General features: G+C 39.5%; 1 protein-coding gene across 1 annotated transcript in view; it reads right to left on the bottom strand.

Moving 5' to 3' along the window:
• Plcz1 (phospholipase C zeta 1) overlaps window positions 1-15,131 on the bottom strand; it is a 51,738-nt gene that overhangs the window by 18,848 nt on the left and 17,759 nt on the right. The window contains exons 4-7 of the mRNA XM_057789829.1: window positions 13,526-13,727; window positions 8,118-8,262; window positions 5,490-5,639; window positions 3,169-3,408 (exon numbers count right to left, since the gene is read on the bottom strand). Of these exons, the coding sequence (XP_057645812.1) occupies window positions 3,169-3,408; window positions 5,490-5,639; window positions 8,118-8,262; window positions 13,526-13,727 (737 nt within the window). The remainder of the gene's footprint in view (window positions 1-3,168; window positions 3,409-5,489; window positions 5,640-8,117; window positions 8,263-13,525; window positions 13,728-15,131) is intronic.

The raw sequence follows: 15,131 nt of genomic DNA, 5'->3' as shown, positions 1-15,131 counted from the left end.
AAAATAAAATGCAGTGATTTCAGATTTTTACACTAATCATTTGTAATTTTACTTTTCTAATAATAAAAATATGCTTTTAAAGAGATTGTTTCAGGGTTTTTTTTTTTTTTCTTAAGCTTATTTCCTCTTGAATTCTTTGGACTAAGCCAATGTAATCATTTTTATGCCCACAATATTTAATAAACATCTGAACTAGACTGAACTTATTTTAATTAGTTAATGTTTTAAGACCTGAGAATAAAAATTTTTACTATTTTCTCATCCCTCAAAGATCTCAGCTTAGTCTCATAAATTTTATAAATTTAAGAATGGTAGTAATGAATATATTTCCAGTTCATTCTGACATTTTAGGGTAGTTTTTCTCTTTAGTAAATATTTGTTCTTCCACTGCAGTCCCCTCAGCCTCTTCCCAGGTTTGTGATCAACCTCGCTGACTCCTGCTCATGCTACACATTAATATTTAAGTTAGTACATAAATGACACATTTCCTCATGACATCCTCACAAGTATGTATCATCATACACTCCGCTCATTCGTCTATCTGCTGTGCTGCCTTCCCCTGTGATCCCTCCGGCAGCCTCCTGCTCATCCCCTCCTCAATTTTTTGTCACATGGGTCCCAATGTTTTCTCTTAGTTCCATCTCAGTCCTTTATATTTCTTCAAACCCTCCAGCCATCCTCTTCCTACTTTTGTGTCATATATATGCATGTATGTGCATATATATGTATATGTATAAATTTATATATTAATTCCCATATCAGAAAGACTGTGCAGTGTTTGCCTGTGCCTGGCTGGTGTCTCTTAATATAATGATACCCAGATCAAAGATAATAATGTGACAAGGAATAATGAAGACCAAAGCAATATAGGATGTCTATATCATACTCCTGCAAGGCTCAGGGGACACTGCAGACGGGAAGCAGAAAGATTATAGAAGCCAGAGGTCAGGGAACATTGTTAAGAAATAGTGTTTTCTAGACACAGCATAGCCATCACACTGATGAACTCACAGCAGATGTAGTGGCCTGCACAAGACCCAAACAAGCTCAAGCCAGCCAGACCTCTACCAAGGAGTGGGAATGGGTGCCTGGGGATCTATTAGCAGTTGAGAGTCACTGAGGAAACAAAGTCAGTCTTCTCCAGTAGTGTGGCTGTAATAGGCTGCCCTACACCCACGAGCATACAGATGAACATGCAAGATGAACATGCAGGCCATATAAATTGGACCTAGAGGAGGAGAGGGAAGGAAGGAAAGAAGGAAGAGGGAGAGGAAGGGGAAGGGAGGAGGGGGAGGAAGAGGAAGAAGAATTCACTGAGAGAAAGGAGTGTATGTAGGGGAAATGACAGGAGGTACAAGGGAGACACAGAGTGGATATAATCTAAACACACTGTGTTTGCAGATGAAATTTCAAAAAAGTAAAAACTTAAGAAGATTAAAAGTAAAAATGTTTATAAAAGACCTGCAATTGAAAAAAACGACAATTCAGTTAATTTAAAACAAAGAATCTGATAAAGTGGAAACTAAAAATCAACACATAGAACCCATCAAACAAAAAGTTGGCTCTTTGAAAAAAATTAACAAGATCAATAAACCTCTAACCAAATTATTCAAATGAGAAAAAATTTCAGAAGGACTAAAGTTAAAGACAAAAAAAAAAAAAAGTGCTACAACAGATTCTGGGGAGGTGCAAAGGATTAGTAGGAAAACGTTGAAACATTATATCCAAAGGAAAAACCTAAATGAAATGGACAGATTGCTAAACACAAATAATCCCAGGAGGTCTCCCCAGTCAGAGCTGACCACTTCAGCTTCAAAAATTGGTACAAATGAGCATATAGTGGCAGTCATTCAAAACAAAGGCTTCTCTCCCAGACAGGTGCACACAGTGTTTGATCCCGTAAATTATACAAAGCTGATATTTTTTGCAATAATTACCCAAACATAGAGAAAGTAGGCCCAAAGAGGCACCAAGAAGCTCCGGCTGCCTTGTGTGAAACATTATACCAAGCTTCCCACAGTTAAGATTCCTTTCTACTGAGGTTGTGGGGTAAAGGGAACACTCCTGTATTGATGGTGGGAATGCAAGCTGGTCCAGTCCCTTTGGATGTCAGAAATAGCTACAGCTATTTCTCAGAAAATTAGAAAACAACCTTCCTCAAGATCCAGTAATACCATTTTTGGGTATATATCCAAAGGATGCTCAGTCCTGCCACAAGGACATGTGATCAATTATGTTCATTGCATCATTGTCTGTCATAGTCAGAACCTGGAAACAACCTAAATATCACACAACCAAAGAATGGATAAAAAAAAAAAAGTGGTACATTTACATAATGGAGTACTACACAGCAGAAAAAAATAACGACATCTTGAATTTTGCAGGCAAATGGATGGAGCTAGAAAACATCATTTTGAGTGAGGTAACCCAGACCCAGAAAGACAATTATCACATGTACTCACTCATAAGTGGCTTTAAACATAAAGCAAAGAAAACCAGCCCACAAATCACAATTCCAGAGAACTTAGACAACAATGAGGACACTAAGAGAGACTTACATAGATATAAGCTACATGGGTAAGACAAGATCTCCTGAGTAAATTAGGAGCATGGGGACCTTGGGAGAGGGTTGAAGGGGAGGGGAGAGGCAGGGAGGGGAGCAGAGAAAAATGTAGAGCTCAATAAAATCTTCAAAAAAAAGATTCCTTTCCACGAACCATTCATGCAAGGGGGGGGGGGGATCAGTTCTCATCTCCACTAGCCCAACTGAAGAGTAGCACAGAACAAAATTATGCATTTTAACATAATAATACAAATACATATAATACTGTGCAGCATTAGCTTTGATTCTATTGCTGCATCTGCTACATGGGAGAGAAATTGTGTTATTTCCCTCTGCATCCTTTCTATTCTTGTACAGAGCCTATTACATATGAGTGTATATAACTGTCTACTCCAGCGAGTTTTTTAGGAAAAACTACCCCGGAAAGAGAGATAAATTTTACATATTCTTATCCACTGGCAACTTTTCTCAAGCAAGATTTTAAATTGGACTCAAGCTTTCATTAAGAGGAAACTGACTCTCTTAAATAAAATTATTTCAACTCCTCACCAAGAACTTTAGAAAGCTTTGATAGTTTGTAAAATTCTCAAGAAACACGTTCTCACCCTCCTCTTGGCAAATGTTCCTCTGGTCAGCTTTGAGGGATCTCTCTCCTTTTCCTGCTGGACCCTTGACAAAAAGATGTCTCGCGTTTCTCCTTCTTTTAGTGGCTCTTCATTGTCCTCATCATAGGCATCTTCCTCGTATTCTATCACCTGGCCCTGTTTCTCAGCCCCTTTCCTCTCACGGGTTTCCTGTAAGGTTCCTATTTTCTTATTTTTCACTAATATTTTGAATTTTAGTGCCTATAAAAAACAGTTGGAAACAAGACATATTTACAAGCAAGTCATCGCTGCAATCTCGGGAAATACCCCAACATGTGTACAATATTTAAAAAGAAAGCAAGGCTGAGTCTGGGAAATAACCTACAGTAGCAAGGTATGCCAGGGACCTAATTGTGATTTAGAAGATTATTCGTGCTTATTAGAAACCAGTGGGATTGCAGTCCTGGCCATAATTTACCCTAAAAGAAGCCCATGGAGACTTCCTATAAATGACCTTTTCTATATTTCACAAGTTGCTACTATGTGATAAGTTTGAAATAGGTCAGAAAGTGCATGCATGTTATGGACTTTTTTTCATTCTTTTTGGTGGCGGATAAACTCATCAAAATGTATTTTCTAGAGAACGTGTAAAATCCATGCGAGTCTCTACAGTTTCAGAATGGCTTTGCCTAGCTGTAGAGGTGTTTGTTGAACTTTGGGTTACTGTTTTAAGAAAGACTTTTTGAATCTTATATTGTGGGCCTGAAATAAGGCTAAGTCACCATGTTCCCAGGTAATTATCTCTGACATTGAAGACTGAACACAGTGCAGAAAAGAGACTTTAATTACTCATTGATTGCTCAGAAACCCCCTCCTTACTGTAGTGTGGAAGCCAAAACCTCAATGAAAGCCAGATGGTGGTATGCAAGAGAGAAGACACGCTAACAGAATACGACATTTAGAGAGAATTGCTCAAAATTTTTCAGAATTGGATCACGGCTCTGAGTTGCATCTTTGGTGACTTCTGTCCAGCATTTTGCATGAATTCTTATCGCTTTTATCGACTGAGCAGACTTGGTCTCCGAGCATTCTTCAGCAGTTAAAGATTTTTACACTCACCAATAAGTTTTTGTTGTCTGTCTTAGTTCTATCACGTGAGCACATTCATTTCTCTAAATTCCTCATATCTTTAAATGATATGAGGAAAAATATTCAAATATCACCTAAAAAATGCTATATTACCAAAACTGTAGACACATCAAAACTCAAATACTGATTGTTAGATAATGCTATTGAGGAAAAAAAGAAAGTTCACTTATCATTTTATGACATTTGGGGGTTATGGGTCAGACAAGGAAATCTAAGGAAAGTGACTGAGAGAGCGAGTCACGCTGCAGCCGCGGCTGAGGCATTTTAAGGAAAGCAAAGAACAGAGAAGCCCTGGGTCTGTGTGCTGCTGGGATAGACTTAGTGGGATTCATCAGTGGGGAGACTGTGGTGACATGAGTGTGCTCTGATGTAGGTGAAGAGGAGACAGGCAGAGGGGAGTCCTGGGGCTGACTTGGAGGCGGGAGTTTACTCCCTGTTTGTTGATATTTGGAGCATGGATTCTGTTTATAACGTGGACATCTCACTTCTTTCTTAACCTTTTGCCAAGAAAATATATCAGATTCCTGAAGTTTTATATTAAAATGCCTTTATAGTTTGGACTCATGGGTGAAGGAAAGAACATTGTCAGAAGTGGATTTTACTTCTATTTCTGCTTTGGTTCCTTTCCTGTTACTGTTCTAAAAACATCTTGACAAAAGCCACTTAACAGAGGAAGGGTTTATCTCAGCTCACAGGTCCACAGTACAATCCATCATAGCAGGAAAGGGACAGAAGCAGCAGAAAGTTGAGGGAGGGAGCGGGTCCTGTTGCATCCATAGTCAGGACAAGAGCAGTGAATGCAGGCATGCCAGCGCTGAGCTTTGTCAGTTAGACAGCCCAGGTTCCCTTCAAGATGGGTCTTCCCACACTAGTCAATGCAAACAAGGCAATATCCCAGCAGGCAGGCCTAGAGCTCATTCTCCAGGTGGTTCTTGATTATGTTAAGTTGACAACTAGCAAAAGTCACCAGTTTGTATGAAAATCCTGTTTGCATGTTCTCTTTCTTCACCAATATAACTTAAACTTAACAGGACATTCCTTAAGCAATGCATAGAGATCTCTCTCTGAAATCATCAAAACCCAGCCTCTGTGCTGGTCTCTAACCTACGCCAGAAGGTGACCATGATGTGTTCTTTGTTTTTTGTTTTTATTCTTATTTTTCCTTCATCTGGACATCTCAGACAAAGTATTACCTCTGGAGATGGCAGTGTGTCTGGAAACTCATCAAGCATATCAGAGAGCAAGAAGTCTCCAAAGGTACTCTGCAGAATGTCAGCCATTACTTCCTGCTGGCTAGGGGAACAGTGGTTCTCCAAGGACAGCACCACCGGGTACTCAGATGACTAGAATATAAACCATTGCTATGGTTATGCATCCAAACTGTTACATTGTCCTAATGCCAATCATCTAAACATCTTATCTCTAACATCTCCAACAATCTTTGCAAAATCAGCACACTTTAAACGGAAAATTATCTTTGCATCTGAAAAAGTTGGGGCTTTCGTGTAAAGAGGAGTATTCTTGCTTGCCTTGGAAGCAGGAGCAAAGCCCAAATCACCCACTAGTGGGACTTTGTTTCAGTAAGTGATACCACGTCCACAGAAAGAAATGACATAGATTCATTACCAAGAAATTAAAAGAAATTAAAAACTTGAAGGCTTACGCCTTTAATCCCAGTTAATCAGGAGGCTGTGGGGAAAGAACCCACTGTCAAGGCTAACCTGCGCTAAAGAGTCTAAAGACAGTCTTGGCAACCAAGTAAGACCCTGCTTTAAAATAAAAAGTAAAAAATAGAGGTGGGCATATAGCTCATTGGTAGAGCATTTGCCTAGCATGCACAAAACCCTGGCTTCAAGTCTCAGTGCTCAACCCTGGCCCCAAAAGATCTGTGGAGCTGGATACAATGCCATAGAAACTGCTGTAATGTATTCGGGGGGCGGGGGGGAACTTGCCTAGAATATCTTGCATTGTTGAAAGTCACCCAGGTGCGGGAGGTATGCTTAATTAACAAGATAATGGGTTTCATTACGGCATTCTCATAGATGTATATTATTGTATTTCATCTATAGTCATACATAGTATATGCTATTTACCATAAATAGGGTTTCTTTTTAAATTTCATTTTCAGTTAGGTCATTTTTACTAAAAATAAAGTTATTAATTTTTACTTTTTTATTCTATAAATCTACTAAATTTATTTACTATCTTTCACAATTGCTTGTGGGATGTTTGGGGAGATATATATGTATATTTTTTTCATTATCATTTCTCGTGAAAGTAGAGAAAATCTTATTAATAATTATAACATCTTTTATTCATATATTTCTAATTTTTACACTTATTCAGAGTGTATGTGCACACATACATGTATGTGCATACCCTTACCATGGCACATGTGTGAAGGTCAGAGGACAACTTGAAGAGTCTGTACTCTCCTTCCGCTGTGTGGGTTCCAGGATCTAACTCAGTTTGTTAGGCTTTGTGGTTCTCACTTTTGCACCCTGAGTCATCTCACCAGTCCATCCCATTATTTTTCTTGTCCAATTGCTCTTCTCTGTTCTTTTGAGTCTTGGAAAATGTAGATTTTTACATCCTTGTGAGGATTTTGAGTTTTACGACTGTCTCTATTGCCTTGTAGAATCTAGTTATCCTTAACTAAGTGAGGGTTCTCATTCAAACATTTAGGAAAAGCATTTCAGGCAAATGGAGCATTATGTACAAAAGATTTTAGATGTACCTGAAAAACAAACCAAGTGAACAAAGTATGGACAGCAGGGGAGCTCAGAGGTCATAAAAAAAACTGGTCACAGGGACCTGGTGAGTTACGGGTGGAGTCCAGCTTTTGTTCAGAAAACCTTTTGAACTGGGAATGATGTGGCTTACCTCTAGGTCACTCTGATGTACACGATGGGTGAGAAATAAATACAACGCTGTGATTTCTAGTTTATGTTTATAGATTAGACGATATGTTCATAGGGGAACATTGAGTTTATTGAACATGCCAGCTTCCTATTTTATGTACATGTTTATTAAGTAATTACTGAGGTGGATTTAGTTAAATCCTTTGATGATACAACAGTTGCAACTCTGGCTCACTCTACAGATCTGACTGGTGTCGAACTCACAGAGATCCACCCGCCTCTGCCTCCTGATTAAAGGCATGCGCTACCATGCCCAACTACAACTCTAAAGAGAACAAATCAGCTATATTAAAATTTCCAAACAGACACTCTAAAGCTATGCAATTAGCCAGCTTGGAAAATGGAACCAACTATTGCTCAAAACTCCTTTAAAATTTTTATGAGAGATTGCTGAAATCAGCCCAAGTCAGGTCAGACTTGTAAAAGGAGCTTCATTCCACTGAATTTAGATCTTTGCATCTGTAACCAATGAATTGGGTAGTCAATTTAAGCTGCAAAGTGTACTTTGGAGCACTATTTGTTATACCAGTATATTTGTAAATAAGGTCAGCAATTGAGATGATGGATAGCTGACACATTTTATTTTTAGCTTAAAAGTAAACTATTTGGGCATGGGTAAAATGCTCATTACTGTCTAGATTGGTGCATCTCAAACTTTGGGTTTATGACACATAATGAAAATAAGTATATTTCTTAACATAACACAACATACACAAGACTAAACAGGAAGTCCCATGAACTCACATTACCTTGCACTTGGATAAACGTACCACTAACCACCACGTGGATTTTGATGCCTGTCACAGCTCACAATTTAAAGTGTTGCAGATTTAAAGGCCACATTCTAAAGAATTCGGGAACAGTGGTCTCTAAATGAATACGGCAGAGATGTGCACATACCATGAAGGCGTACTTGTTTATTGCTTGGATGACAGTTTTGAAGAGAAGCTTGCTGGTGAGGGTGTAACCATGATACACAACAGGCTCATTCTCTGCCCCATCCCAGCAGTCAATTTCCAGACAGCGACAGCCTTTCACAAGGGCACTAACAAAGGTTAAACAAAATAGTGTCATGTCCAGACCATGAACCATAAATAGAATAAGAGCAAATATTTAGACATTTAAAACAAACATATAAGCCAACCTGTAATAGAGGAAAGTTTTGCACCTTAGAAAACTGCAAACTTATAAAGCAGAAACCCTCTTTTTGTGTCATACAAACAGACTGGTTCTCCCTAGTCAACCACGTCACTCTGTGTTGATCTCTTTATGAAGCTTGTTTGTACAAGGAAGGATGTGATGGCCACCTGAAGTCATAGTTTTGAAGCCCTTTGCCCCCATCCCAAACAGCCTTGCTGATGGTGTTCCTACTATGTTGGCTTAGTCTTCTTTGCAGTATAATAATACTAGAAATAATAACATGCAATATTAGTCTGATTCTTTTCATCACACTAAGTTTGGGGGAGTGAACAACAGGTGAGACAGGGATGGAGAAAAGAGAAATCATGGCCACAGTAAATAAAAAGGGTGAGCTTGACATTCCAGGAATCATGTTTGACCTTCTTACAGCTCCTCATGCAAGGATTGCCTGAACCCTATTCCAGCTACACAACAAGAAGCCGGCATAGCTGCTCAGATATCTGTGTTGCTTTTCTTTGGAGAAAATTTTGAGTGACTGTTTCAGGATGCACCAATTCCGCAGCTTTCTCCAAACTGAGGAAAATACAGTCCCATTTCTACTCAGATCTAAAACTAATTTGATTTTCCATCTATCAAATAAATCAGCCTCTTGATCTACACATAAATTCTATCTTGGGTTTTGAAGCCGGTTGTATCCACTGGGTTGAAATGGATTTTCAGCCTTCTGACTCAGAGAGTGACTGGCACTTTAATAAACGTATACCTGTATTTAAAGCGTGGCAACTGAAGCAGCTTGCATTCGGATTTTTCACTGGGTTAAGAATGGCGAATGTGCACAAGGAGAGCTGTCGCTAAGGTCTTCAGGGACCGCATTGGGTAGTCATTTTACGTCAGTGAAATAGGCTGGGCTTTTAGCAGAGCTTACTATAATTTCTTGACTTAATTGCAAAGGTTGTTTTACTGTGATGGGGAAACAGGTCAATAAGGGGCTGCTTTTCTAAGTTGCGCAAAGCCTTAGCTCAATCCTCAGGATTTAAAAAGGTACATTTAGGGAGTCATTCAAATGTGCATAATAGCAATAGGATTTTATTCTACATGTACACACAGTTGCTTAGAGCTAAATACATCTAGGTGGCCAATTCTCAGGTGGAGGGGTATTGCATCCCACAAGATTTCTAGCAATGTCCACAGTAGGTTTTGGTGGCCACAACTTGGGATGGTGATGAGATTTAAGCAGACATCTTGGGGGTACAAAGAGGAATGTTGGTAGACACCCTGCCATGTACAGTATGGACCTCTCCCACCAAGGGTCATTTGATTCAAACATGAGTATTAGAAAGGCTGGCCCAACGTTGTAATAGCCTGAAGGGGAAACTGTGGTCCTAGCATCAAATGCCTGTATCAATCAGTAGTCTTCCCAAACAGTACACCAGATTGTATGAGAAAGTATACCTTCCAGAACAAATATTTCTTTGGGACTAATACTTTTATTAGTCCCTTTCTGAGGAACTGAGTTGAGCAATACTTGAGAATGCAGTGAGCAGAGACTAAACAATTGTGATAACAAGTCAGTGCACTGCATTTAGGGAAACAATGAGACTGTATGTTCCCTGGGAAATAAGAGACAAAAGATGAGAGAAAGCTGAGACCCAGGGCAGATGAGCCAAAGAGAATGGGTAGATTTTCTGTACCTTGGAGGCATCACCAAGACCATCTTTCCTGGACGTTCTGTGGGTTTAGGGGACTGTGCAGTTTCGCAGTGTGTCCTTTGTGTGGTTGTGTGGTGATGGACCATAAGGGAAAGCTGCAGAGCTCTTGAATGAGGAAACCTGTCTGGAGGACTCTGAGAAGGGAACTGGTTAACCACCATTAATCCTTGCAGATGCAACTAAGGCACCATCTAAGTTTTAGGAGCCCTAAAGTGGGATAAGTTTGTAGAATTATAAAAGAACACATTTCTTGGCTTCTAAATGTTTTACAAGTACTTAGACTTTTAAGTCAGAAAAAAATTGAAACCTTTACTTGTACTGTTTCCTAATTCCCATGAAAGAACATTTGCCTTGCACACCTTTTAGGAGTTATCAAATTAAACTATGCTGTATTTTTCTTCCATAAAGAATATTCACTCTTTAGAGTTCTGCTGGACAGTAAACTTGAACTCTGCACCAGCACAAAGAACTGTCTAAGACTTGGTGTGGAAGAAAACCTTAAACAAAGATTTGTCAACAATCCTGAGTCTTGCTGCTTCTTTCAACTCTCCCAATTTTAGCAAGAATTGAATCAACCTTCACAAAAACAGCACATTCCTACCAAGATGGCTTTAAGTGGGCTGTGCTGTCTGGTGCTAGCCACTTTTTCCCTGGCACATGTGATCTGTTTGAAATCCACTCCTATTTCACTCTGGTTCTTTTGTTGAGAATGAAGGGAGAACGTTTCTCATTCACAAAGGACACTCTGAGCAGCCATGTTATCTTTGGGTCACTATAATTCTTATAGATAGTCCTGTTCTCGTTTAGTCTCAACTGACAGAGCCCTAGCATGTGTACAAGACTCTGTGGCATGAAGCTGCTACTTGTAGCTGTATTTCACCTTTTAATCTTTAAAATCTCCCTTAAATACTGCCTAGAACAAAAGTATAAAATATTATGGTTTTCATGTATGGGAAATTACATGTATGTGAACAGTATTTTTTATTTGTAATTGAATTTTACTGTAAATAAAAAGGCTTGGGTTGGGGTTGGGGGATGTAGCTTAGTTGGTAAGGTGCTCACTCACCTTGCACACGGGAGTGTCTGGATCCCATCTCCTTCACAATATCAACCATGCATGCCAGGCAACACTTAAAATCCCAGCACTTAAGGAGTGGAGGCCAGAGAACCAGAAGTTCAAGGTTATCCTCACCTCTACCATAAATTCAAGGTCAGCCTAGGATGCTTGAGACCGTGTCGCAAAAAACAGCTCTCACATTTGGAGATCTTTTGGTGGATTAAAATGTTTATTATTAAATATGGAGTTACTGGTTTTCTATTTTAAAAATGAAGTAGAGATGTGTGAAGGTTGTAACCATCACATGATGAAGAGGGGCGGGAGAAGGGAGAGGAGGACCAGAAACTCACACACTGACTCTATAATACTGCTTTCATCATTTGATGAAAACAAAGACATTTGGAAGGATGAGGTAATGCTTATCTCCCAAAGGTGTTTTGAAGGAACAAGAGAAGAAATGCAACTAAACACAGACTCTGATATTTTTTTCACTTGGTTGGAACAATTTTTGGCATTCAGAAGTAAATTTCTGTATGTCTGGATTTGAACTTATTTCCCTCTTCTAAAAAATTGGAACAATATCAAAATATCTAAAATAAGGTTATAACTAGAATTATCTACTGAATTCTAAAATGATAAGATTTTTGAGCTCCTATTTTTAAATATTTACTTGGGCTTTAATTAGACATATATCGATTTGTTTATAGTTTTATGTTATGGTAGGATCCTATCCACCTTATAAGATATTTTCCTTAAGCAGAATAATCCAGTCTCATACTTTTAAATATCACCTATAAACTAATGGTTTCCGATTACATTTTTCCAGCTTGGAGGTTTTTTATCTGAACTACAAACTTATATTAGACCCAGCTACCTACTTGACAAATGCCTTGGGAAACAGGTTGATATCACAAACTCAGCATGGAAGCCTTGGAGCTTTCGCTTTGATCTCACACCCCACAAGGAGCCTTTTGGGTGATCATCAACATGTCAACCTTACAGGCTTGGTTACTGGGCCAAGCAACTTGATGTCTATCCCTCACTCATACTGTTTCTCACTACCTGTTAAACCCTCCTGGTTCTTCCTCCTCAAAGCATTTCAGCTTGTTATCATCTTGGCTGCTCCCCCATGGCCTCATCATCACCCAGCCTGCTGGATCTCCCTGCTCCGAGGGTGTCCAAATGTGACACTGTCTCAAAGGAACTCTCACTGATGGCTCCCCCACCTTTCCATGATCAATAAGACCTCTGCAAACTCACCCTCCTCCCCAGGACCAGCCCCTATGCTAGTATCTGGATGTTTTTTGCTAACTTCCAAGATATGAACAAGCCAAGTACTTATCATGTCTCCATTCTCCCACAGCTCCTTCATTACTGTCAACCAGGAGAGTTGAGAAACGATTTCTGACGTTTTTAAGCAACACCCACGAGCCATATCACATTCAATTGTGTTGTTTGGTTTATCTTTCTAATAAGTTTCATTAGCCTTTGATGATAATCATTTTCCTTTTTAATCTATCAATTCCCATGAATTTCTACAAAAACAATGAGGTGTCTAAAAATTCTCATTCCCCACTAGATCCCTGCTGACTAAGCTGGACCCGCTGTCAGCAGCACGATGTCTTATAGGCTATGAAGTTGGAGATATGAGATGATCTGCTTTAATGTATGTAAATTATTTAACATATAGATCCATAAAAATCACTATCTAGAACATGAAACCACACAAATTACTCTATTTATGAACTGGATTTTCTTAGAACATTGTGTCCTGATGTCTAAGAATTAATACTTAGTTTGTTAAAATCCAGTGTGTTCCAAATAAGCACAGCGGTCATATTTTTCTATAAGAAATGTACAGATTGGTCAAGAACCTTCACAGAGTGTAGACCCATGGAGCAGAGGTCAGTGGGGAGGATGAGAAGGGAACCCTGTGATGCTAACCTACATTGTATGCTGCATTTCCATTTCATCCAAAGGATGGACCATCAACGTAGGAACAAACTACAATTCCTCTTCCCTATGAGTTCTGTTTTTGTGCACAGTCTCCTTATGGCTCAGTACTCTTACCGAGTTAGTATAGCAGGAGCTGTATATGGAGGAGACTTCAAACTCCAAACAGCTGATTGCATGGTGCATCCAGGTAGGATGTGCTGAGGAAGCAGAAGTAAGAGGATCATGGGTTCAAGGACAGTGACTAGCAAGATGGCCCAGAGGTTAAGAGTACATATTCTTCCAGGGTACCTGAGCTTACTTACCTCTGGTGGCTCACTCCAGCTCCTTGGAGAGCCAGCATTCCCATTTAGCCTTTGCAGACACTCATAGGCACAGAACCATACACAAACACACATAAACTTCATTAAAAATGACAATAAACTTTTTGAAAGAATCAAAATAAGTACCTTACATATCCCCAAATGTCACTTGGTCCCAGTAATTGATCAGATACCAAATACGTGTTGTGAGAAGATGAAATAAAATAATCTTTTAATGGCTGATTCATATCTTGGTACACTGTTTTACACTTGTCTTTAAATAGCAGACATTCTGGTGAAAATATGTATCTTGCAAAACCTTCAAATGACATCTGTCCTTCATTCTTCACTATAAAAATAAGTAAAAAAAAGATATAGATATACCATTAGTAACTTACAACTTTTATATCTCATTTATAAATCTAATGGCAGAGCGCATTTATAAAATAGATATTTAGAATTAATATTAAGTTATTTCTAAATCTTTCTTGGGAAATAAATTCTTTTTATCTATACTATGTATGTGTCTTTGTCTGATTGTATAGAGACCTCATATATGCAGATGCCTGCAGAGACAGAAGAGGGCACTGGATCCCTTGGAACTGTAGTTACAGATGGTTGTGAGCTAATATGTAGGTGCTGGGAATCAAACTCAGGTCCTCTGGAAGAGCAGTAGGTGCTCTTAACCGCTGAGCCATCTCTTCAGCCTTGAGGAACAAATTTTTCTAGTTCCTTTAGTGCTGCCATATCAACAGCCAAGCATGTATTATATTACTACCTTTGATTTTTGCTTTATCTTGTAAATATACGCAAGTACGTTCGTTATAGATTAATGAACTTCTGTGTTTGGATAGCTGCTCAAAAGCAGACCATTGTGATACCCAGAAACAACCCCCGTTAACTCTCTAGTCACTGCCCAACTCAATGCCTGGAGACATAAAAAGTTAGCTTTCTTTCTTGGACTTTGTATGGATGGATTCACACGGTGTACCTTTTGTTATTTTGCATTGTCTTATCCTATAACCATACTAATGAATATTTTGCATATCACCATAGAACCTTCATCTAGCAATGGATGGAGATAGAGACAGAGACCCACACTGGAGCACCGGACTGAGCTCCCAAGGTTCTAATGAGGAACAGAAGAAGGGAGAACATGAACAAGGAAGTCAGGACCATGAGGGGTGCACCCACCCACTGAGACAGTGGGGCCGATCTATTGGGAGCTCACCAAGGCCAGCTGGACTGCGACTGAAAAAGCATGGGATAAAACCGGACTCTCTGAACATGGCGGACAATGAGAGCTGACTAGAGGCCAAGGAGAATGGCACAGGGTTTTGATCCTACTTCATGTTCTGGCTTTGTGGGAGCCTAGACAGTTTGGATGGTCACCTTTCTAGACCTGGATAGAGGGGGGTGGACCTTGGACTTTCCACAGGGCAGGGAACCCTGACTGCTCTTGGGACTGGAGAGGGAGGAGAAGAGGAGTGGGGGGAGGGGGAGAGTGGTGGGAGGAGGGGGAGGGAAATGGGAGGCAAGGAGGAAGTGGGGAAATTTTTTTTCAATAAAAAAAAAGAAAAAAAAAGATTTTTAAAATTTTAAATTATGTGTATATGCATGTGTCTAAGAGTGTGTCCGTGTACATGAGTATACGCTTTTTTATTCGTGTGTGTGTGCCTACATATATGTAGGTGCCTGTGGATACCAAAAGAGGGAGTGAAGTCCTCTGTAACTGGAGTTAAAGGCAGTGTGG

Source organism: Chionomys nivalis, chromosome 1 (assembly GCF_950005125.1).
Source record: "Chionomys nivalis chromosome 1, mChiNiv1.1, whole genome shotgun sequence".
NCBI classification, from domain to species: domain Eukaryota; kingdom Metazoa; phylum Chordata; class Mammalia; order Rodentia; family Cricetidae; genus Chionomys; species Chionomys nivalis.
Note: the sequence above shows the minus strand (reverse complement) of the source record. Positions and strands in the feature narration are given on the sequence as shown.